The sequence below is a fragment of the Bolinopsis microptera genome, chromosome 12 (genome assembly GCF_026151205.1).
Source record: "Bolinopsis microptera isolate Bmic1 chromosome 12, MBARI_Bmic_1.0, whole genome shotgun sequence".
NCBI lineage: Eukaryota > Metazoa > Ctenophora > Tentaculata > Lobata > Bolinopsidae > Bolinopsis > Bolinopsis microptera.
The window spans coordinates 512,811-539,514 of NC_087083.1; the positions used below are offsets into that span (position 1 = coordinate 512,811).

General features: G+C 37.7%; 3 protein-coding genes across 4 annotated transcripts in view; all 3 read right to left on the bottom strand.

The window, feature by feature from the left end:
• LOC134824016 (ribosome biogenesis protein NOP53-like) overlaps nucleotides 1-26,704 on the bottom strand; it is a 49,569-nt gene that overhangs the window by 12,149 nt on the left and 10,716 nt on the right. The gene's annotated exons all lie outside the window — the stretch shown is intronic.
• On the bottom strand, nucleotides 237-18,263 carry LOC134824445 (cleavage stimulation factor subunit 3-like). The gene is made up of 18 exons (XM_063836351.1): nucleotides 18,093-18,263; nucleotides 17,730-17,822; nucleotides 17,401-17,534; nucleotides 17,080-17,176; nucleotides 16,860-16,991; nucleotides 14,305-14,480; nucleotides 13,465-13,648; nucleotides 12,893-13,072; nucleotides 8,353-8,454; nucleotides 8,030-8,071; nucleotides 5,422-5,463; nucleotides 5,228-5,288; nucleotides 4,825-4,985; nucleotides 4,428-4,526; nucleotides 3,943-4,090; nucleotides 3,680-3,768; nucleotides 907-994; nucleotides 237-740 (listed from the first exon to the last, which is right to left on the bottom strand). The coding sequence occupies exons 1-18, from the start codon at nucleotides 18,243-18,245 to the stop codon at nucleotides 565-567; spliced, it is 2,157 nt and encodes a 718-aa protein (XP_063692421.1). The 5' UTR covers nucleotides 18,246-18,263; the 3' UTR covers nucleotides 237-564.
• The window catches only part of LOC134824015 (vacuolar protein sorting-associated protein 11 homolog), an 87,294-nt gene continuing 80,319 nt past the window's right edge, over nucleotides 19,730-26,704 (bottom strand). Inside the window, exons 23-26 of one of the 2 annotated variants that reach the window (XM_063835662.1) lie at nucleotides 22,213-22,305; nucleotides 21,579-21,663; nucleotides 20,646-20,857; nucleotides 19,730-20,513 (exon numbers count right to left, since the gene is read on the bottom strand). In XM_063835662.1, the coding sequence (XP_063691732.1) occupies nucleotides 20,307-20,513; nucleotides 20,646-20,857; nucleotides 21,579-21,663; nucleotides 22,213-22,305 (597 nt within the window). In that variant the 3' untranslated portion in view covers nucleotides 19,730-20,306. The remainder of the gene's footprint in view (nucleotides 20,514-20,645; nucleotides 20,858-21,578; nucleotides 21,664-22,212; nucleotides 22,306-26,704) is intronic. The other variant, XM_063835663.1, reaches the window with a different exon arrangement.

The window sequence follows — 26,704 nt, forward strand, 5'->3', positions numbered from 1 at the left end:
TGAGAATATAACCTACAAATAAAATGTTATATTAGGATGCATTGAAACTATCGGACTACGATGAATGGGGACTTGCCACCCCATGGCAACATTAAAATATATTGACTCTGTTACATCGTTTCCTGTTAACATACAACTATATACCGTTCCTTAGTATCCCTTTGTTCTGATTGGATACCGGATAATGTATAATTTACAAATTACTTTGGATTGGGAATTTAGTAAAACATCAAGAATCAATAAATTATAGTCAAGATTTGTAATAAATACAGTTAAAACTTTGGCAGAGGTGGACAAAAAATGTTGGATATTTCCAAGAAATGCTGAAAATGATAAATCCTTGTTGGAAGACATTTCGTTTGATCAAGCTGATTAGAATAATAAAAATAAGGTTCAACACAATTTGACTAACATAAGCGTCGAGCCACTTATAAACTGGTGACACAGTTCAAACATGACACTAAAAACAGTATTTACTATTATTTAACCTGTCAAGCAAGATTTATAAATTGAGCAGTCCCTATGGGACACAACAATCTTTATATGAAAGTCACGTGAAAGGTCTCAAATTGTAGCTGTGTCGTGTCGGCGCTGCTGTCTCATTCTGTACAGATCGAAGGCGGGCGGGGCCACAGCGCGCGTGGGGCCCTCTTCTGCTTCCTCGTCGAGATGGCGCTTTTTGGCACGGTCTCCGCGGTCCGAACTGGACATGTACTGGTCTACGTCCATGTTCTCTGAAGCTGTGAATAGAAGTGTGTTGTTATCAAGAACTTGATAAGAGAATTAAAATATGACCAAGTTGCTTCTTTGCATTAGAATTAATAGCTATGTTGTAACAACTAACAATGCAACTCGTTAAATGCGAATAAAGACAATTAAATGTTTGATTTAAAGTGTATTATCTACCTGCCATCCGCTCGAGCATCAAGTCAAATGATTGTGGGCACTTTTCGGCTATAATCTTAACCAGCTTGTCGATTGCCACAAAGGGTCCCTAAGGTTTTGGTAAATTGTTAGGGTCTAACAAATTATGCCCATTATGTAGGCAAGTGAATAAATTATGTCAGGAAATTTAAGCAAGGATGGAGGAGGGTCAATTACTTACTGTACTTGATTAGGTCTCCTCAATCACTCGAGTGGCCTGCACCAATGAACTCCCGTTTGTGACGTATCATCTCCCTCCAAAGTTTGCGGTCAATAGCCATCTCGCTCGCTCCTTCTAGGTCTATGTCATTGTTTCCTGTAAACGCTGCAGCATCTTCCAGCAAACATTTCCTCCAGTTCTTTCTTGGACGGCCCCTAGATCTTCTCCCATGGGCAGGGGTCCAGTTAAGCAGGTACTTAGGAAGCCTAGTGTCTGGCATTCTGGTGACATGGCCAAACCAACGCAGGCGGTTTGCTCCTATGTACGTCTCTACTGGATTTATCTTTGCACGCTCCAGCACTTCAGTGTTTCTAACCCGATCGAGCCATCTTATCCTAAGTATTCTCCTCAAGCAACGCTGATGGAACACCTCAAAGCGATGTAGCTGCTTTTTGGTTGTGTTCCAAACCTCACTACCATATAACAATATTGTCAAAACCGCTGCCTTATAAATCCTGATCTTTGTATAAGACTGGATGTTGCGGTTTTTCCATATATTACTCAGTTGATTGAAGGCTCCGGAAGCTTTCTGAATCCTAGCTGACAGCTCACGGTCGATAGTACCGTCGCTGGAAATAATTGTACCCAAGTACGTAAAGTCACTAACTTGCTGCACTGGCGTGTCTTCAACAGTGATGTTCACTGTGGCTTCTTTCGTGTATGGCCGTTGAGAGGTTGCTTTACCAATGACCATAGCCTCAGTCTTTTTACCATTGATTCTAAGACCTCCCTGGGCACCATACATACACAAAAGGTCAGTTGTTTCTTGAAGACCTTCCTCGCTGTTATCCAGTACAGCCATGTCATCTGCATAATCTGTATCTAACACAGTGATATCCTCAACAAGCGGACTGATAGATCTTTGAAGAACCGCTCCGTGGGACACCACTTTGTTGCTTTCTGTTCTCTCAGCAGCCACATTGAGGCAGACATTAAAAAGTGGGGGACCCTGAATGTCTCCTTGGTCACTGCCTGAACTTACTTCAAACCATTCTGATAGTTCACCATTGTGTCTAACAGCACTAACAGTTCCATTAAAGAATGCCTGTATTATTCGAATGTATTTACATGGCAGGCCATAATGACTGAAAGCTTTCCAAATATAATTCCTGTCGATGGAATCAAAAGCTGCCTTGAAGTCCACAAAATTTACATACAGGGGGAGATTATATTCAATGCAGTTATGTATAATAGTGCGGAGTGAACAAATCTGATCAATGCATGATCTGTTCTTTCTAAACCCACACTGATTGTCTCGTAGCAAACTTTCTAAACCGTCACTCATGCGTTGTAATATGATGATTTGATACAGTTTAGATGCTGTAGATCTTAGAGTGATCCCCCTATTATTGGAGCAATGAGAGGTATCACCCTTCTTTGGTACAATTATCACGATGCCTTTCAACCAGTCGTCAAGCACTGCTTCTGAATTCCAAACTTTAGAGAACAATTTCTCCATCCTATCCACAAGACCACTTGCCCCATACTTTAACTGCTCATTAGATATTTCGTCGATCCCAGCACTTTTGTGGTTCTTCAATTTTTTGAGACAGTTTAAAATCTCAAGTCTAGTGGGGGGACCATCACCATCACCAAGATAAGGAAAGCATGGAACCACTTCAAGATGGTCCAGGTCAGACAGATCCGCATTCGTGGGAAGAGGGTTTAATAGCTCCGAAAAATGTTCTCCCCATCTCTCTCTCTCTGAGCAGAAGGATCAGCAATCAACTTCCCGGATTTGTCTCTTACAGCAGTTGATTTTCGATTCTTCTTACCGGACAGTGTTTTTATCCGTTGCCAGACTTCCCTTTGCCGGCCATGGACAGCAGTTGTTTCCAGATCTGCTGCAACTCTAAGAGCCCAATTCTCGTCGTCTTTCCTGCAGCTCTTTTTGACAAGTTTGTTGGCCCGAGAATACTCGCTCCTGTTGTTGTTGTCACTAGGCGCCATCTGTTTAATCTTACTGCGTTCTGCAATAAGGGTTTTTGTCTCCTGAGACAAATGCTGCTGCTTTCTGCGCCGGGGGCGCTCACCCAGTACCTCCATAGACACAGGAGGGTCAATTGGGCTGTTATTTTATATTCATATGAGTATTTTGTCGTCAAGAAGAATGACTGCACTAAAAAGTACAACCTCTATCGTACAAAGAAGTGGTTCAACGAAACGCGGTAAATTGCAATCACGCCATGCGACTTGGCGCTGAACTCTAAAACGCGCGCCCGTAATAAGTCCGTGTGACAAATGCGAACAGCGGAAAAAGTGCAAATAATTGTGATTCGCGCCTTCCAGTTTTGCCCTGAAAAGATAAATTGGCACACTGCCGAAGTTGTGACTTTTTGTGCAGGGGGTGAAACGAAAAAAGTAAGGTAACTGGTAAGTACGAAGTTAAGCATTAACAAAACAGACAAATTTCATCAAAATCAAGTCGAAGAAACGGCTTAACATATGGCATACCCCATTGACAAATATTTAAACACATTCTAGCAGGTATTAAATACTAGAATTTAAATATTGGAGTGTAACGTAGGAACTCACGTGAAAGCAATGAGGCGGAGGCATGTGGGTGAGAAGGTCTGAAGCTGCAGCTGGAACGGGGTATCCGTAGATCTGGCTGGCCCTGATACCTGTAATGATATGATGTCTAAACTTTCTCTAGTTACTTCGAATCTGTTAAATAAATTAGAATCTGTTTAGATTGTTAACTTTTTTTAATTGTTAAGTAAAAAAGGACTCCATTTGTTAGTAGAAAATATATCTCAAATTACACATTTTGGTGGTAATAACTCTGAAACACTTACTGGAAGAAGGAAGAGGAGCGTAAGGGACCATGTGACTAACATCTGGTCTCGCTACTCCCCCTGATCCCTTAGCGGGCTGCTCTCTGTTGTTAATGTTAGTTTGGGCGGTGGTCAGAAGGTTCCTGTTGGCAGAGAGGTCTTGTTCCACCTGTTGTTAGTTTGTTGTTAGTTTGTTGTTAGTTTGTTGTTAGTTTGTTGTTAGTTTGTTGTTAGTTTGTTGTTAGTTTGTTGTTAGTTTGTTGTTAGTTTGTTGTTAGTTTGTTGTTAGTTTGTTGTTAGTTTGTTGTTAGTTTGTTGTTAGTTTGTTGTTAGTTTGTTGTTAGTTTGTTGTTAGTTTGTTGTTAGTTTGTTGTTAGTTTGTTGTTAGTTTGTTGTTAGTTTGTTGTTAGTTTGTTGTTAGTTTGTTGTTAGTTTGTTGTTAGTTTGTTGTTAGTTTGTTGTCAGTTTGTTGTTAATTCGTTGTAAGTGTAAATTAACAAATATACCTGGTAGTCCATGGCTCTAAGTTCCTGAGCAGTGCAGGGGTACAGGTCCAGGTACTTGTACCTGTCCACTAGCAGTGATGTTTCCTTCATCTTACACTCCTGTGGGGTGATAATTAATTAGTATTTAATTGGATAATGAGGGCGAGCTTAGTTAGGATGATAAAGTTGATAATTTGACAATGAGCTGATAAAATCGGTAAGGAATCGGTGGAGGATGTTTAGAAAAAATACTAGTGTAATTTCAACACATTAGCTATCTATAAAGTGGCTAACAGGGAAGGTGTTGCTGTCTAATAGGCTCAAAATTGCTTATATAATAATGATACGTGAACCATCCCATGCTAGTGAGTTAAATCAAATCAGGATTGAAAAATATGCCGCAAATGTTAAAACTTACAGTTTCAAAAGCAGTTGACCTCCGTTTCTCCACCTTCATAAGGGATGCCAGATCACCTACATTGCTTTCAAAGGAGAGGAACTCGTGCCATATGGGCCAACTGTTGTCCTTGTCTAGTGAGGTTAGTACCCGCTCAAATAGCACACGTGTTGTGTTGTCGTCTGGGGTGTAGTTAATTTAGTGGCATTTAGTGGCATTTAGTGACATTAATTTAGTGACATTTAGTGACATTAAAATTGGGACTAGTGGTTTAATTATTGTTGGTACATAATTTAACTTTTAAATGTGTCGTTAGAAAAGTTGCTATTAATAATCAAGGTTAAATTGTAAGGCCGACTGTAGACCAGTTGAGTTCATTTCCAAATTCGGAATTTAGCCAATAAATAAAATACAGGAACCTTACCATTTTGGTGAGACAAGTGGTTCAGGTATTTCAGGATGTAGGATGTGTTTTTTGGGAACTTCTGTAAGGGGTAAATGTTGCTATTTTTCCAATAAAACAAAAATAAAATGTTTACAAAAGCCAAAGAGGCTAATTTTTGATAATATAATTGGTGATGATGATCAATTAAATTATTTCTTCTTTATCATCCTTACCTTAAGTCCAAGCTCAAATATCTTCAGTGCAATATCTTTGGACTGAAAGAGAAATCAGTTACAAAAAGCACCGAGGGTTCGTGAAAACTGCTTTATTTGCTGCAAAATATTTTACTGGAATCTTGTACTTACCACGAAGTGTTCAAAGCGATTTCCAAGGTTGAGGGAGCGGACCTTTCTCCGACAGATAGCGATTTGTTTTTCAGAACATTCTTTCATTCACCAATCTACTCACTAATCTACATACCAGTCACAGTACATACCAGTCACACTACATACCAGTTACGCTACATACCAGCCACACTACATACCAGTCACACTACATACCAGTCACACTACATACCAGCCACACTACATACCAGTCACACTACATACCAGCCACACTACATACCAGTCACACTACATACCAGCCACACTACATACCAGTCACACTACATACCAGTCACACTACATACCAGCCACACTACATACCAGTCACACTACATACCAGTCACACTACATACTAGTCACACTACATACCAGTCACACTACATACCAGTCACACTACATACCAGCCACACTACATACCAGTCACACTACATACCAGTCACACTATATACCAGTCACACTACATACCAGTCACACTACATACCAGCCACACTACATACCAGTCACACTACATACCAGCCACACTACATACCAGTCACACTACATACCAGCCACACTACATACCAGTCACACTACATACCAGTCACACTACATACCAGCCACACTACATACCAGTCACACTACATACCAGTCACACTACATACCAGTCACACTACATACCAGTCACACTACATACCAGTCACACTACATACCAGTCACACTCACACAAACGACCTCTTTTTTTGGATCAGAGTAATTGATGTAGGTCTTGGATCAGCGCAAAATGTTACATTTTACAAGGACATTGCATGATAAAGTACGGGTAGAAAGTTAACACTAATGCTGGCAAAACTTTTACTCACATTGTATTTGTACGCACTCAAACTACCGTTCAAATTATAGGTTGGGCAATGTCTTCAGGGCCGAATAGAGAATGCTGATAATGTCTAAATTATTTGTTGTAGCAGATGTAATATACAGTGTTAATGGTGATCCTCTCTGTAGTTTATTTTAACATAAAATGTATGATAGAAGTATGGATCAAACTGTTTCAAGGTTTTCTTTTATCTAAAAAAGTTATCTTGTTTTTGACACAATAAATTGACGCGAGAAGCATTAATGTGACACAGAAGATTTTTGCAAAGTAACAATTTCTTACAGCATGTATCTGAATTAGTAGCTCCGCATCTCAAAAATCACAATAGCAATGATTAATTGTTCCAGAAATACGCGTTTGAACTGAATACATGATCAATCTCAGTTTAACGGAAAGCCCAGAATGCCCAGAATTGCCTCTCTCCACTGATCAACAGTCAGTAGCTTGAACTGAACAAGTCGTTTTATCGTCATTATTAGCAGCCAGACGAGAAAAAGTCCAGGTCAATTTGAAGAGATAAATTTGCAGATTTAAAGCAGTAACTTTATAAAACAGGAGAAATTGTATACAAAAAAAAAAAATTTCCAACTTGATACTATGATTAGGTCATTGTCATACTATGATAAGTCATTGTCAAGAATAGCAATAACAATAGCAACTAAATAGCAATTAAAATAAGATAGCAATGGTTCAAGCAGGTATTGCAGTGTATCTATATCAGGGTCTCATGTACAGGTCTAACTCCCGAAGCCCTCCATAATTGTATTGTCCATAATATGATCATCCGGATGGTTTCATCAATAAAGGGCGTGAGAGCCTCTGACATTATACTGATGGAAGCTATGGTTCCAAATCCAAAGATATCAGACGAGTATAACAGGGTTCATCCATGCAGCCGAATGTGAGCACAGAAGCCGAAAGTGAGCACAGAAGCCGAAAGTTCGCAGATTTATAATTTATACAGTACAGTATCATGAGATCATGTAGCAGAAGCAAAACCGATAATTTTTTAGTTGAATACAAGCAAGAAATCAATAAATTGGACACTTGAAGCAGTAAATTGGACACATATACTATTCTATCCGACACTGGAAGCAATAAGTTGGACACTTGAAGCAATAAGTTGGACACTTGAAGCAATAAGTTGGACACTTGAAGCAATAAGTTGGACACACTAAACAGTAATTGGACACGTGAAGCAAGAATTGGTTATTTTTGGGCATTTCATTCAGTAATTGTACCATGATACGATTACAAATTATCTTTCATAAATACTAACATTTTTTTCCGAAAATATAAAAATCAAAAGCCTAACATGGTTACAAGTGCCATGGCAACAGCACCAAAATACGCAATGACGTCACAAACGTATTATGACGTCATTGATACGTTATGACGTCAGATGTTACTCGTAACAGGTTTTGAACGCACTGTCACACTGGATTTACTACAAAGTCAAATAACTTCTGAGGCATTTTGTTGTTATGAATGAGAAATCTGTAGACGTTTTATTTCAGTAACATCTGTAGCTTTTAATTTAAAATCGATTTAGTTAACAAGCGATTAAGTTAACAAATTTGTTTCATTATTTAAGAAATAAAATACCTTGGATGTGTAATACTCCATCAAGGCACCAGCTACGTAAACCTGAGATATTGGACCGTCAATTATAATCAACTATAATTATGAATCATAATTGATCATAATTGATCATAATTAATCATAATTTCCGACCCCACATCTTATCATCAATCAAATAGTGTGCTTTATTAACGTTTTGACCACTAAAAATACATAGGATAATCTTTTAACATTTAATATCTTAACTTTTGAAATAAAAACTATCGCCGGGAAAAGAAGGAATACAAATTTGAGAAAATATTAACTCACGTAGTAATAACTAGTCACGTGACAAAATAGTAACTCACGTGATAAGTACTCTTCTTGTCCTCCCGCGCTCTCTTGAAGACAGCACGCGCTGCGGAGATACCCTCAGCTCTGCGCGCAAACTTCATGTACTGCACAAACACCTGTGGCGGAGTTATAAATAATAATATATAATATAATAAATATATGAGAGTATTTTTCCCAACATTGACCGGCGAACTGATAGCTACTTCAGAAGCAATGAAACTACAATCTTCTAGATAAAATGAGTCATAGTACTTTCAGCCGGAGCCATCATAAGTGACATAAATCTAAAAGATAGTATGGTTAGTTTCTAAATATAAACTCAAACTCTGAAAAGGAAACTGCCGTGAAATATGAAACATCAATAAAAGGACCAATTATTTAAAAAAATAATTTATGGAAAGCCCCTCAGGCAAAATAAAAATCAATTATGCAATAAAGGAATCTTAAAAGGGTTTGTACTATTCATTCCTGAGGGGCGGAGGGAATTTAAGGCATGTATATATCGGTGCTCCTTAACATCTAAACTACTAGGACTTGAATTTTCTAGGATACACACTGAAACACTATTGTTAAAATTTTCCTTCTGAGTCAGTCCATGCTCTATATGGAGGTGGAGTCCTACGCAGTTTGAATCATCATCCGTGTCAACCTTTTGCCCACTGATGATCTTGTAGAATGCTCTTCTGTGTTCGCCAAACCTTACCCGTAGCATTCTGGTGGATTTGCCTACGTATGGTTTCTCACACAGTTTACATCTGATCAAATATATGATGTTGTAAGTGATGCATGTACCTGGTGCTGGTTTTACCCGTTTCCCATTGATGCTGATTTGTGTAGCACTATCAATAGACTCACACGTTGCACAGTTCTTCTTTCTACACGGCCTTGTTTGACCATGCTTATTCCCCAGAGCTATTTCTTTCACCTTAACCAACCGGCTTTTGAGGTTGCTTCCTGTTTTCTTGACAAATTGGAAGAACTTTTTGCCATTCTTCTTTTCTTCAAGGGTGTTACTCTGTTGTTTTGAGTCACTCAGGTTACAAAAACTTCTGGTCTTCTTTAAGTTCTCCTCATACTTTTTCACTGTGGTGACAATGTCAGAGTCACTTCCGTAGGTTGAGACAACCCTTATTGGTAGGATCTCTGGCTTCAGTGTGTTGTCCTTGGGAGGTCTTCGTTCAAGGTTTCTTTCTGAGTTGAGAACTTTTTTGCTAATGTTGTTCACCATTTTTGAGGGATAAGCAGCTGCCTTGAATGCTTGGCTTAATTCACTCAATCTGGTTTCCAGTCGTTCTTGCGAGTTGATTATTCTCCTGAGTCTGATACACTGGCTGTAAACTATTCCACTATAAATGTGGTTTGGATGTGCACTGCTAAAATGTAGATAGCTCCTTGAATCGGTTTCCTTGATATGGAGGTCAGTTTGTAAGTTTCCCTCAGGGTCGAAACAAAACTCGATATCTAGAAAAGCCACAGGCGTGCCAACTTCCTTCCATTGGGATTCGTCAATGAGTAGCCCATATTCTTTCAAGGATTTGTTTACATCGGAAATCCACTGGTCAAATTTCCTTTCAGTGCTGTAGAAGAAACCTGCACCATATAATTAATAATATAATATATTAATAAATATATTGTAATATAATAGAATATACAGGGTGGGCCAAAAGTCAGTACCCATACGTTGGCCTTAATAGCTCCACCGTGTTGTATATTTGAGAGCTGTTGCTTTGCAGATGGCATACTGTACTTACTGGTTCGAGGATTCCGTCGTCAAAATTTGAAAATTCGAATATTTTAGACCACGCCCATTCAATATTAAAACACCTATATTGTTTTCTCTGAACATGCTGAACGCCTAATTTTTTCAGAGCTTGATCCGACTATCCAAACTATCAAATAAATGTGAAAATGAACTTCCATTTGAAAAAAATGAACGCAAACATTTTTCGAGTTGACAAATTCCTCGAACCAGTGGTGGTACTAAGTCATACCAGAACGAAGTATTTAAATTGGGCACTCAGTGACTGAGCTATAAAGACCAACGTATGGGTACTGACTTTTGGCCCACCCTGTATTATAATGATACAATAAAATAAATTGTTTGTTCTTGGCGGGGGATTTGTTTAAAACATATATAAGAGATACGAAAAGTTTGTTTTAGCAGGAGCTTTCAAAATACATGTGTAAATCGTCTTCAGCTGTTTGTTCTCGATTAATTTTGATTTATTGGAGAACTTTACTAACTTATCATATCTTTATTAGGTACTGATGATGAAAGAAAATATTCTACCAATGTTGTAAATATTTTATTTGAATTTTACGGTAACAGTTATTCGTTGTCTGATTGCAGGAAATATTGATTCTTGATTTCAATAAACTGTACTTAGATGAAAAATAATCAAGTTGAGTAAGTAGGATTATATAATGTTAAGTAAGACAACAATTCGTATTTAATTAATGATATTCATCTTATAACATGAATAATGAACATTACCGATGATATTATTATAAACAATTAATATAGTCAGGACTTCGCTCATTAGCATGCTCGAGTTACATATCAAAGTGTGATAAGATATGGAGCTGGAATTCTTTCTTGGAACGCTGGAGAAATCAAAGCCTTGGACGTCAAGACCCGGAAACTAATGAGGATAAATGGAGCTCATCATCCCCAAGGAGATGTTGATCGGCTATACGTCAGCCGTCAACTTGGTGGCCGTGGGCTCCATAGTATAGAGGAAGTCGTAAAGAGAGAGGAGAATGCACTCACCACCTATGTGATGAAGAGTAGAGACCCGGAACTGATTGCTCTAAAGGACTACTTTGTAAAAGACAAGATACTCTTAGGTGAAGAGATAGACAAAGATACTGACCGAACACAACGCGAGGAAATACGCAAGGAGAAGTGGACAACTAAAGTGATGCACGGACAGTTTCCAAGGCAGATGACGGGTATAGCAGATCCGATAACCTCTTGGAACTGGCTCACTCAACAAGACTTGAAGAAGGAGACAGAAGGATTGTTGATAGCAGCCCAAGACCAAGCACTTAGGACTAACTATGTTAAGAATAAGATTGACAAAACACCTGGCTCTTCTCCACTCTGCAGACTCTGCAGAAATCATTATGAGACAATAGATCACATACTGAATGGGTGCCCAAAACTTTCACAGACAGAATATAAGTGTCGGCATGACAAAGTAGCTGCCGCATTGCACTGGAGTCTGTGCAAGGAATACGGCTTCTCACGCAGTAAAAAGTGGTACGAACACCGAGCAGAGAAGGTGTTGGAGAACGAAAAAGTCAAGCTATTGTGGGACTTTCACATCCAGTCAGACCACGTTATCGAGCACTGCAGACCGGATCTTCTCCTGGTAGACAAGGTAACCAACGCAGCAACCATCATCGACGTTGCAGTCCCAGGAGATACCCGGATCTTGGATAGAGAGCAAGATAAGATACTAGCTTATCAAGACCTAAAAAGAGAGATTAAGAAGAACTGGAGTTTACGAAAGGTTACAATTGTCCCAGTGGTGGTAGGCGCTTTAGGAACTGTCACCATAAACTTTCGTAAGCACCTCGATGCAGTCCACTGCAATCTGAGCATCTCTAATCTTCAGAAGACAGCTCTGCTTGGATCAGCCAGAATTCTCAGGATGGTCTTGGACATCTAATTGAGTGTTTAATACACCGTAGCTCTTCTTTCAGTTTTAGTTTATTCTGTATAACTGTATTATATACTTTTTGCCTGGTCCTCCTTTATCTCTTCCCTTGCTCCGCAAGTCCTGTCTCTTGTTTATACAACTTGTAACTCATATCAATGTACATATCGGAAAGTTATTGTATTTATTTAGTATATAATACTGTATTGAAATTACTCCCAGATTTGTGTAAAGATTATTTTCGTCTGGACTTTGTGATATACAATTGTTACAGTTATTTCTCTTGTTTCTCTTCCCTTGCTCTGCAAGCCCTGTTTCTTGTATACAAATTGTGTTTAGTATTTCGTATATTCTTGTAATTATTGTGATAATTTGTGATTCAGTTTTCAGTATTAGTATTATAGGTGTTTGCTGAATTGCTGTATTATACATTCTGTGTCCAGCTCTTATGTGTCCCATCTCTTGCCCTGCAAGCCCTGTTTCTTGTTTATACAACATATTATAACTATGTAATAAACATTTTTTGTAGTGTAGGATTGTTTGAATTTCTATTTGTTAATTCATATAATATACACTTTATGATTGTTTCGCCCATTTTTCTTCCCTTGCATTGCAAGCCCTGTCTCTTGTAAAAACATCCACTTTTGTAGATACACACAGTCTCTACGTCTTTATCCTCTGGTCCCTAGGGTCAGCTGACTCCGGGCCAGAGGAAAATTACCGATTGCCAAGGTTTGATGCCTAGGCAGTCGAGACCTCTTATTGAGACCCGATATAATAATAGGATTATGGCCACATAGCCATCTCGACAAAACTTGAAACCCAACTGCACTCTACGCTATTGCAGTTCGCACAATATTTTCAAATATTTTCAATATAACTGAAAGCATACCAAAGTAGGATCCGCAACAGTAGCCACCAAATCCCTGTAAATCTCATGACATTCCTTAGTCTTCATACGGGATTCCTCGTAGTCTGCAAAAGCAAAGTGAAGAAGGAGGTTGTTTTTGAGTAGACCTGTTGTTGCTTTCTCGTAAAGTGACGCTACCTCGTCCCTCCAGTGTTGGGCAGCCTGGTGTGGAAGGGAGTTATAATTTAATTAAATTTATAATTTAGTAATGTTAATTATTATATTATCTAATATTGATGGGTTTCTTTGTTGATTTGAAACTTTCACAAATACAACATTTACAATACCGCAATCATGATAAATTGAAATTGTAGAGCCACATATTGCAGGTTATCATTACGTCACCACAACACCACGTGACGTCACCACAACACGTGACGTCACAACACCACGTGACGTCACCACAACACGTGACGTCACAACACCACGTGACGTCACCACAACACGTGACGTCACAACACCACGTGACGTCACCACACCACGTGACGTCACCACAACACGTGACGTCACAACACCACGTGACGTCACCACAACACGTGACGTCACAACATTACCTGAGTATCGCCCTTCTCGTGCACCAGATTAGCACTGCGCTCCAGAAACAGCGCCGCCTCGTACCAAATATCAGGGTGGTGACCCCACGTGAGCAATGCCTGCTCGTACGCGTACATCACCCGCTTCTTTATCAGACTGTTGTCGTCACTCCTCATGGGATTGTTCTTCTCCCAGGCTACGTATCTGTAGGGGTGGTATACAGAGATACAGGGACAAAAGAAAATCGCGATTATTTTGGCCAAAAATCGCGACACCGCGATTTTTACCGCGATTGATACCGCAACACATGCACAATTTGTCGCAAAAAATGGGGAAAATCGCGATTCTGTACATGCCGCGATTCCCTTTTGTCCCTGGTGGTATATTGATGCTTTTCATACAAACAAGTTAAAACGAATTCTTTATGTCGTGCATCCTGGGTTTGGACAGGATATGCCCGCTTAAAATACTTCCATCGCGTTACATTACATAATTCTCAATGAATGTAATAGATTTGTAGTGTTGTAATTAGTTTAAAGTCATATAATATGACTTTAAATAGTTAATGTTTCAAGTTAAAATCGCTGTGTGCTAGGGTAAGGCAAGTTTAACTGGTAACTTAAATCCAGTGATAATTAACATTTATCTTGATTCCAGAAGTTCCAGCCTATACGTCAGACAGCTAAGTTTTAAATGGGAATATAACCAACGGGCTAACATGAGCTCAGACAAAACAACTACATTATAATATATTATAATAGATTTAGTCACATGATTCGGGTTCTGTTCTCTGATTTGTCAGTTTTAGTCACGTGATACATGTTGATGATATCATACAGTTAAAATAAGTGTGAACTTACTTTTTCCACATTTCAATCTGTTGCCGTTCCTCTGCACTGTTTTGGGGAGGTACAGCAGGAGCGCCGCGCGTCAGCCCACGTGTTGTGGCTTCGTAGTCCTTTGCTACTCGCCGTGCGTTCTGATAATCTCTACTTCGTTCTTCTAGCAGCTTCTTGGCTATGATTTCGTTCACATTCTGAGGACAACATTATGTTTAATGGTACAGGGACTAAATGAAAGAATCAATGGTTTCCGAGTTAAGTACAAATTAAGGCCTGTTAAAGTACGGTTAAGATCCCTTAACAGTTAACACCCCCTGGACGCGAGCAGGTGTTCACGCGCATTTTGAAAATGTCGCAACACTCGCCACTGTTCGTAGATGTTGTCGGCCCGAGATCTCTGCTGTGTTCTGATTGGTCAGAGCTCGAACACGTAGATATCTGCTGTGTTCTGATTGGTCAGAGCTCGAACACGACGTGGATATCTGCTGTGTTCTGATTGGTCAGAGCTCGAACACGAAGAGTACTGCTTATTACTTTATTAGATATATGTGCGAACTATAGCAAGGTAAAACATAATAGACCTCTTTGACAACCAATATTAACCACCAATATCTCAATATTTTTACTAAAGTCTGAGACAATCCTCCCTTAACTTCTTCAAATGCTAAAAACAATTGTATTCTCAGGTAATCAGTTCAGTCCCAACTTTCTCACTAACTACTTGGTCACGTGGTCACTTGGTCACGTGGTGATGTTAAGTCACGTGTTCTTTAGTCACGTGGTGTTTAGGCAAATAGGCACGTGACTCACGTGATATATATATGCTCTGGTAAAAGATGTTCAAGATGACATCGAAAAAGACGAGAAAAATGATATTCTGGTAAAAGATGTTCAACATGAGATCGAACAAAACGAGAAAACTGATAATCTGGTAGAAGATGTTCAAGACGTCCAAGATAATATTGAACAGGTAAACTGACTTAAACATCAACGTGTTTGCAACGATCATATTTATAAACTGCTTATTTAAAGATTTTTTAGCGTAAAACTTATTTTCAGCTCTACTCAACGAATCATGAAAATGCTGTTAATAATGTTTTCCAGCAAATTAGATCTTGCAAGGTGACCTAATTATAATTGGGGGTAGAAACACAAAAAGGTTTATCCCTCCATCAATAGGAGGACCCTTCAAAATGGGCTGCTGGGTTTTTTCTAAAAGTAGGCTGGATTTTCTTCAAAAGTTTCAAAATATTTGGAATGGCCGCATTCGAGTTTTGCGGAGCAGAAGGTGCCCCTAACTCCTCTTCAAAGTAAAGAGACACTGCTTAACTTAAACGGGGAACTGGTGCCCCTAACTCCTCTTTAAAGTACATAGACTTTAACTCAAACGGTACACCCAACTTACCATATCTCTGTTTCTTAATGTCCACTGGTTTTGTAACAATACAAATGACCATAATGTGGGTTCTGAATGATGTGTTTAATTCTGTTTTAGCTTTTTAGGAGGATGGTTGCCATGGTTTAGGAGGATGGTTGCCATGGTTGGTTTATTGAGGAGTTTGTTGAGATGCAATAAAGCAATAAAAAAGAAAACCTCAATGCCTTTCCACTGAGACGAGCAGCACGATGCTACATGAATATTGAATAACCAACAGTTCAGATATAACAGAATCGCTTGTAAACCCCTTGGCAAATAATTGTTAACGGGATTAATAATCGATTATGCCAATAAAAGTAGCCGTGTTAAGGCGCTGAGATTTCTTTGCTCTATTATTGGTTGGATAAGAGCACGGAGTCGGTTGCTGTGTTGTGATTGGTCAAAGCTCCAACACGTGGTTGATTCTTACAATTAGAAGCTTCGATAATACAACTGCTTATTATTATTCATGTGCGAACTATAGCAAGGTAAAAAAGAATCTAGTTATATTTTGACCGCACCAATATTAACCAATATCTCAATATCTTATAAAGATGCTAGAACAAATATTCTTTAACATCTTGAAATGCAAATACTTACAAAAACAAAGGTATTCTCTTGTCAGAAAATGAATTCAGGCAGTCCCAACTTTCTCATTGGTTTGATAACGACAGTTAATATATTGTGATAGGTCGAGATTCGGTCACGTGGTCATGTTTAGTCACGTGGTCATGTTAAGTCACGTGATGTATCCTGGTTACAGCAGCGCAGGATTGAAACTTTTTCTAACTAGCTCTGCTCAGTTCCTCAGTTCTAAATTTCGGTTCCTTTGATAATGTTGAGTAAGCCGAGAGATAAAGATTAACACTTATTCTCCTTCTCAACAGTGGAGACAGTAAGCTTAGACAAGCATATCCAGGCAAGGTCAGATAACATTATGTACAGGGTGTCCCATATAAAGGCTACTAATTGTACCCAGTGACTACCCATTCGAGATCTGTGTCGCCAAAAGTTTAAAATTCGATTGATGGAGGCCACGTTCTATCTTGACAATCAAGATTGAATTGCTTAGCGAACAAGTTAGATATCCCATTTTTACATATTATTTACACTATATAATTATACTGCTTAAAATAAACTGATTGTTCCTTCTGACCTGCTCGAAAGTGCTGTAATCTCTCCACAGCTGTTCAACATTACTCAGCGGCATCATCACGGCTCTCTGGTATACCCGCCGTATTGCCATTATCTTCTGGTTCTCAGCGTACGATCCTGCTGCTTCTCCGTCCTGTAATTGGTGAGTTTTAGTCACGTGATTCCGGTTCTGTGCTCTGATTGACCAGTTTTAATCACGTGATACAGTGATATTACTATACCTTGATGAAGTTGACGTAGTCGGACCAGATGTTCCCGGAAGCGACGTCAATCCCTACTTTATCCAGCGCAAACTCGTAAGCTTTCATCATTTTCTCTCTGTTGAATATTTAATTATGTAACTAACAAAAACGTGTAATCAATTCAATAAAATTTTCCATATTTAGTTATTGAACGAAATGAAGAACCAAGATTTAAGACTGATTCGACAAAAAAATTTAAATTTCTGTTCAGCGAAATTTACCAAAAAGGAAAAAGGTTAATTAATAACATAATCTGAAATACACTACTTGCTAACTGGTATGATGTACCACGTGACAAACCTGAAATTTGGTAGTCCCCGTTTTGTCTCCTTCACATAAGTCAGATAAAACTTCCACAGGTCAAGGTTCAGTACTTTCAAGAGACATCGCTGAAATAACGACTCTACCCGCTCGAAATTCTTGCATTTCAACTCCTGAAAATCACACAATCTCATTTATTTCGAATCTCATATTATTGTTGAAGATTGCCTCCTCCGTCATCATGAATAACAGAGACATTACTGATTAGTTAATTAGTTAATTAGTTAATAAGTCAATTATTTAATTAGTTAATTAGTTAATAAATAACAGGAGGTAATGTAATGTAAATGTAATGTAATGTAAATTACCTCCTCGATGTACAACTTCCAGAATCTTCCGCACGTGGGGTAGGTCTCCATTAGTCTCTCGTATATCTTTCTAGAGACGTCTATATGTTTCTCCTGGTGAGTTAATACACATTGTAAATCATGTTAAAAGTAATTTAAACCGATGTATTCGTTGACTATTCCAATCATGGGAAATAGAAGAAATGCTGAATATAATAATACTAAATAGATTATAGACTAGACCTAGACTCATCTGAGAAACAGACCGTGGTTTTTAAACTGTTATCAGTCATCAACTGTTCCGCCAATCATATTCTATTAACAGATCATGCAAATAATTATAATCCAATTACATAATTAATCAGCTAATCACTAAATAATCACCTGAGCGTCCTTGATGAGAACATTCCAGCTCTCCATATGAAACGGGTGAACTTTAAGTTTAGCTTCTGCTTTCTGTAACTTGTCCCCTTTTTCTAACATCATCTCTGGGAGATGGTCTGTCTTCATTGCGTCAATGTACTTGGGGTCAGCCATTTTTAGTTACCTATAAATCATATAAAGTTAATTACTTGGGGTCAGCCATTTTTAGTTACCTATAAATTATATAAAGTTAATTACTTGGGGTCAGCCATTTTTAGTTACCTATAAATTATATAAAGTTAATTACTTGGGGTCAGCCATTTTTAGTTGCCTATAAATTATATAAAGTTAATTACTTGGGGTCAGCCATTTTTAGTTACCTATAAATCATATAAAGTTAATTACTTTGGGTCAGCCATTTTTAGTTACCTATAAATTATAAAGTTAATTACTTGGGGTCAGCCATTTTAAGTTAACTATAAATTATATAAAGTTAATTACTTGGGGTCAGCCATTTTTAGTTACCTATAAATCATATAAAGTTAATTACTTGGGGTCAGCCATTTTTAGTTACCTATAAATCATATAAAGTTAATTACTTGTGGTCAGCCATTTTTAGTAACCTATAAATTATATAAAGTTAATTACTTGGGGTCAGCCATTTTTAGTTACCTATAAATTATATAAAGTTAATTACTTGGGGTCAGCCATTTTTAGTTACCTATAAATTATATAAAGTTAATTACTTGTGGTCAGCCATTTTTAGTTACCTATAAATTATATAAAGTTAATTACTTGGGGTCAGCCATTTTTAGTTACCTATAAATCATATAAAGTTAATTACTTGGGGTCAGCCATTTTTAGTTACCTATAAATCATATAAAGTTAATTACTTGGGGTCAGCCATTTTTAGTTACCTATAAATTATATAAAGTTAATTACTTGGGGTCAGCCATTTTTAGTTACCTATAAATCATATAAAGTTAATTACTTGGGGTCAGCCATTTTTAGTTACCTATAAATTATATAAAGTTAATTACTTGGGGTCAGCCATTTTTAGTTACCTATAAATTATATAAAGTTAATTACTTGGGGTCAGCCATTTTTAGTTACCTATAAATCATATAAAGTTAATTACTTGGGGTCAGCCATTTTTAGTTACCTATAAATTATATAAAGTTAATTACTTGGGGTCAGCCATTTTTAGTTACCTATAAATTATATAAAGTTAATTACTTGGGGTCAGCCATTTTTAGTTACCTATAAATCATATAAAGTTAATTACTTGGGGTCAGCCATTTTTAGTTACCTATAAATTATATAAAGTTAATTACTTGGGGTCAGCCATTTTTAGTTACCTATAAATTATATAAAGTTTACTACTTGGGGTCAGCCATTTTTAGTTACCTATAAATTATATAAAGTTAATTACTTGGGGCCAGCCATTTTTAGTTACCTATAAATTATATCAAAACTATTAAGTAAAGTTTTCAGTAAACTCTTCTAGGAATAGAAGACTTTATTTTATTAAGATTTCTTAGTTAATTACACCGGATAATCCATTTACTTTTAAGATATTATACTTGTTGTGGGAGAATTTGTATACTTTACTAGATAAGATAAGTAATAAATGTTAAAATTTATTTATCTATTTATTTATAAGTGGTATTATATATGGTAGTGACCACAGATTTTCATTTAATTTCCATGGGATTTGAATGCAAATAATTCGAAAAGAGGTTACATTATAATATAAAAACATCAAATTTAATTACATACAATTTGCATCGAAAAGAAATTCAAAATATTTAAACAAATCGTACCGAAACGAAATCAAGACAGCGACAAAATGTGTAACGTATACATTTCAATCAATGACATTTGATCACGTTGATTACTGAACTTACATTTTTGTATTCACATAATTAATTTTTTCGAACAAAGATATCTTCAATTTCAACAATTATCCAGAAGACATTATTGTCTTGAGTACAATAATAATAAGTTTTGAAGAACCCGCAAGTCACAACACCGTACATAGAAAAATTGTAGTTCCAAAATCATTTCAACAGTTAATAAATTGTGATTGTTCAGTTTTTACTGACACATTCCAGAACCAGATCCACATAATTCAAAACATTCCACATCCCTGCTAACTGTCCAGCAGTTTTAAATCACACAACACAAACCCCAAACAGCTCCAAGTTACAAACCAATAAGACCACTGAAACACAGCTACGATATAAACTGAATAGGACTCCTCGCCACAGAATCACTCCCGAACGGGTTATCATCGTCAGCAAAGGGGTTATTGGACTCCTCAACCGGGTCATCAGCAGCGAAGGGATTCTGGTCGGAGGGGTTGTTGGTGCTGGTAACCGGGGTTGCAGCGAAGGGGTTGTTAGACTCAGGTTCAGCGAAGGGATTATCCTGGGGTATCAGCTGCAATTAAACAACAATTTTAAGTAACAACTATAAGAATCAATTAAGCAAGTTTAGCAACTTGTAACTAATCATAACCAACTTATTAATCATCAACTTACTAATTAATTACCAACTACCAGAGCAGCTCACCTGCGAAGGAGGAGAGTTATCAAACACAATGGCCTCCCTGGTAACAGCACTAGATCTAGCCCTGCCTCCCCCCTGGTAGGACTGTTGTAACCCTGGTAACCCTGGTAACCCTGGTAACCCTGGTAATCCTGGTGTTACTTGAGGTCTGGAACGGGTTACTTGCAGCTTTGATTTCTTTTCCCCGTCAATTACCACAGGCTTGTTGTACACTCCTGGGATGGGAAATGTGGCGATTAATTAGCGATTAATTAGAAGTAATTGTATCATTGTAGTGAGATTATCAACGAACAAACATTTTATCTAAATTGAAATATCAGATTTAAAGATTTAAAGCATAAATAACGTTTCAATCTTACACCCTTGGGCCATGACACTGTATTATACACAGTACACACGTGCACATGACACTGTATACACAGTACACACGTGCACATGACACTGTATACACAGTACACACGTGCACATGACACTGTATATACAGTACACACGTGCACATGACACTGTATACACAGTACACACGTGCACATGACACTGTATATACAGTACACACGTGCACATGACACTGTATATACAGTACACACGTGCACATGACACTGTATACACAGTACACACGTGCACATGACACTGTATATACAGTACACACGTGCACATGACACTGTATACACAGTACACACGTGCACATGACACTGTATATACAGTACACACGTGCACATGACACTGTATATACAGTACACACGTGCACATGACACTGTATATACAGTACACACGTGCACATGACACTGTATATACACAGTACACACTTGCACATGACACTGTATAGTGTATACACAGTACACACGTGCACACGTGCACACGTGCAATATACTTGACACGTGCACAGATCACAAAGAATATACCCATAGGCCATAATATTATAATAAATAACCCGCATACCTTTAGCAAAGAAGTCAGCTACAGCAGTAAAGGGGTCAGGGGCGTTTTCAACACTTCTAAAGAACTGTTGATCCAGGTTTTCTATCTGTAAAGATAAAATTCTCCTTAATTCATTTTGTATTAAAAAATCTCCTTTTAAGATCGTTCTTCAAGCAAATATGGTAAATATGGCTCTTAGAGACTTTAGATCCTGGAAGCTGATTAGCCACGGTCACGTGTCAGATTAGCCACGGTCACGTGTCAGATTAGCCACGGTCACGTGCTAGATTAGCCACTGTCACGTGTCAGATTAGCCACTGTCACGTGTCAGATTAGCCAGTGTCACGTGTCAGATTAGCCAGTGTCACGTGTCAGATTAGCCAGTGTCACGTGTCAGATTAGCCACGGTCACGTATCAAATAAGAGCATTTTTTCAACCAGCACCCGATCTAACAACCTTAACCAAACAATAATATAAGGCTCATACTTGATAGTGATAAAATGGAAATAATTTCTAGAATGTTCAAGAGCGATATTTGTGAACTCCGAGCTACGTGTAATGTTACAGGTTTTAATATCTTTTAAGTTTAAACTTAAATTTAAAAACAGGTATTATCCTCTCACACCCAGGGCAGGTAAAACAATATGTAAAAACCTGATCAAGAGATTTAAGGTGTTCGAGAGTTTGTCTGTTATCGTGGGAGCAAATAGGACAATCTTCCTCCAGATCAGCTAACTCTTCGAAGCACTGAAAAAAATCATTCGGAGTTATAATAGATGTGATATTTTCTCGTGATTTTTTCCGAAAATTATGACGTAAATCATCCGGAAGGTAAAATATAATAAATTATAATATTATAATAAATTGATCATTCCAGTTTATGAGTTCATCAATCTTTCCCTAGGGTTTTCGGAGTAAAAAGGAATTGATTAACATACATTTAAAATCTCACAGTATCAAGTACCTAAAAGAACTTTGAATATTATACTATTATATTATGTATTATGTAATGTAATAGATTGATAAAATTAAAGAATAGCTCCAACTGGGATTTGAACTTGTAACCCCGGCTAAAAATCTAGCGGGCAAGTCGACTGCCCTAAAATGTGCCTCTATCTTCGTCAAAATACGACAAAAACCCTCACACTCCTGAGCCTCAACCAGTTCCAAGCCCGTTCCAATGCAATCATAATATTTTTGCAACATCTTTAAAAGTTGTCCTTTCTTTGTGTGACATGAAAGCTAAATGACGTAATTTTAAAAGGTTGAGCAATGCTCTGCCTTATTCATTGTCTATAGACTATGCTCCGTTTAAGATTTCTCATATTTTTACTTGTCTTTTTTATTCTTATAAAAATAGTGATTCTATGCGGCCCCTCTATGACTCGCTGCTTCAACTCCGGCAGCTTTTTTTTGCACTATAAATCGAAAAAGTATTTAAGTATTTAAAGTGTTTAAGAAAAGTATTCAAGTAAAGTATTTAAGTAAAGTATTTAAGTAAAGTATTTAACGTAGTTGAAATAAAACAGTGTGACAATTGTTTGCGATGGAGAGCACCAGACGTTGAATATAAATTATATTATTTTTTCTTGGTGCTCAAACGTTGGGCTTATTTCGTAGATTGCAACTTTGCAATGGTGAAAATTGGCTAAATTTTAAATTTTGGAAATTCCATTGCATTTGCCATAATGATAATTTTCCCATCGCAATTGCAAATTCTCCAAATCCCCCTCTCTTATATTCATTGAACGGTCTTGAATAAGTATCTGATTGAATTATTTTCATTACTTGTTATCTTTACTGGTTCGAAGAATATATCGAATTAAATAATAACTGAATTGTTTTTTAGAGTGAAGATTAATTTTCGCATTTTTAGATATTATCTTACTTATAATTCAAAGAACTATGTCTGTCTGTATGTCTGTATGTACGACCGCCCACGTGCAAAAATTGTTGGGACGGCATTGGGGGGGGGGGGGGGGGGGGTTTCCGAATGATTACGCTAGTGTATTTTTGACACAATAGCTATGTGTAAAACTGTCAACTGATTACGGAGGGGGGGGGGGGGGGGGGGGCATTAGAATAGAAAATGCAAACGTTCTTGGAATTAATTCCTAATCCAATTTTTTGTCAGATTTATGGATGTCGACAACAAACAAAGAAATCATGTTCAGAGGCTATACGATCTGGTTGTTGCAATTAATCATTCTCACTCCTGCTGTTACCGTTGCTTCAGGTAAAAACTCAAAACTGATACAGGGTGGGCCAAAAGTCAGTACAGTGCAAACGTTGGCATTAATAGCTCAGTCACTGAGTGCCCAATTGAAATAATTCTTTCTGGTATTACTACCACCACTGGTTCGAGGAATTTGTCAAATCGAATAATATTCTTGTTCATTTTTTTCAAATGAAGGTTCGTATTCATTTGATAGTTTGGACTTTTGGATAGTCGGATCGAGCTAAAATTTATTGGATTGAGTTTGGCCACTCGAATTACTTTTGTCCTGAAAAAATGAGTTGTAGCTTCTCAGATGACCGAGATACGGAGCAGAACGAGTTTATTCATTACGTGTGATCAGGCGATTGGCTTATCTAATCACGTGATAAGGTCACCCTGTTAACCAACCCATTAAGAAGGGGGATGTTCACCCTGATTTTTTTGTGAAACTTGGTTTCGAGATAGCAGTTGACCAACAAACTAGGACCGGTGACCGAACTTTTGAGGAGGTCCTGTGGGGCAGCCACACCCATATAATATTAGGTCCAAATTAGGCCCAATTTAGCCAAATACCCTGAACATGCCCAAAACGCAAATTTTATGTGCTCTACTTGTGTCTTGTAGCTAGTGGTCCCCTGAACCCATATTTGGGCATTCGCACCAAATTTGATCGATTTTGGCCTATAAATTGGTCAAATATCAATATTTTTGAATGAAACCAACTGAATAATAATAATATGCATATTATATGGAAGGTAAGCTTATACTACACATTCTCTATGATTATCAGCTCAGTATCTACCTAACTGTGGATTCTGTATTCAAATAATCGCAAAAAATTAACATATGATAACACTAGAAACGAATTTGCTTTTGGACACCAATGCGCACAATAAATTTTGGGAAAGGTGACTGAGGGGTTGACAGCTGATATTAGCTTAATTTCTTCGAAGTATTTCCCTGTTGATTTGATACAGCTAATCTTAAACACAAAAATAACGCCATTTTCCAGTTTTAGCAATTTTGACCATAACAATTTACTGATAACTGAACCAAACAGTGCAGTATCACCCAACTTTTTCCATTTTCAGGGAACAGCCAGGCTTGCGAAATCAAGGAAACAAATGGTTTTCTCCAAAGTGTATGCACTAAGTTTCACTCTTATGCTGCGTACAAATGTCCCTATTCGAATGAAATGTACTGGATTATCGATAAATTAAGTTTCGCTCGGTCGAATATGTTCAATGCAACGTGTAGCAATGACCCATTCGGATACCAGGTACCAAAATTAATTTAATTTAATTTAATTTAATTTAATTTAATTTAATTTAATTCAATTTAATTTAATTTAATTTAATTTAATTTTATTTAATTTAATTTTATTTTATTTAATTTTATTTAATTTTATTTAATTTTTTACTATTCACATTTAAACATACTCATGTGTACGAAATTGTATATCATGATCAGAATTTTTTTAAATGCACCCCTTTTTCCAAAAATGTCTCGGCTACAATTTATTTCCATTTTCAGGTTTGCGGTTCCTCTCCTGATCGGATAGTTTTTTCTGGTGATACTTCTGTCTGCGGATCCCACATTTGTAAGACAGAATCAACTATTGTAGCTATACCTGAAGGAGAAATATGTTCTGGACAGGTAAATTGCTCTAACATTCCCGACCTGGGAAAGATAGGATGTGCAGTGGTGGAACAAGAAGAACATTCCACATTGAAAATCTGTAACAATATCTGTGAAATGGAAAACTGTGAGGATGAGAGCAAGTGTAACGGCTACAACTACGGATTCTGGTGTCCGAGGAACTTACATATGAATACTAGCAAATATTTGGAAATCTCGCAAATTTGTGACGAAACCCAAGATTGCATGAATGCAGTTCAATTACAATTCTATGGTGAAGAAGAACTCTGTCAGATGGCGATCAAGAAAAACTTTCCCTACTGTACCAACGTTAGAGGAAAAGTTCTGATTGTGCGACCCATATTTAATTTCACCCGATGTGCTGCCTTCAAGTATGACCACACAGCCAGCATCCCGTTCTGGTTTCAAAAGTTTTGATTACAAGATGAGTACGACTGATTCTGGGCTGTTCGTAAATCCGTATTGCTTAAATTACATGGACCAAACTAACTGCAGTGACCCGGACAAAGTAGCTGTGAGGTGCCATATCCCAGGGTATGGTTTCAGTACTGTCTCCAAAATGAAAGTATGCGGTGGAATGGAGACAGGACTCTGCAAGAATAAGATGGACTTGCAGTGTATCGAGAAGTCAGTGGATTGTTACTGCCACAAACACCAGTTATGTGATGGAGTGGAGGACTGCGGGGATGGCAGTGACGAAGATACAGCAGAGTGTATCTCAATGACCGAGGAGAGGTGCTATAGGAACTACAGACACGAAGAAGCGTTACGTATTCCCATTGAATGGCTTACCGACGGTACGGAAGACTGTCTTGATGGCATTGATGAGAACGCTACACATTGGCCTGCGTGTGGTTTCCATGCAACAAAACGTTTTGCTACAAAGAAGAATCCAGACTGTCAAGATGTCTTTTTATGCCGATCATACGAAAGTGTGGGATTCATAAAGCTGCCTGAACTATGTGATGGCCTCGAGACATGCGGAAATGAAAATAACATATGCACAATGAGTAGAGGCAAAGCAAGAGTCTCTACAACGGTTAACACGGCGGGGCCCTATAAAATTATTTCTCATTGCGTCAAAGGCCTGCATGACATTGAGCACCAGCAAAGTTCTTGCATATCCGAAGATTTTAACGTGTTTAATGAAACTATTTATGGAGTCTACAGCAGGATGCAAGTAATTTACCCAGATATGCTGTATAATTGTAACCATCTATATGGAGAAATGTACGTTTATTTGAGCTGTCTTGGGAAATGTACGCATTC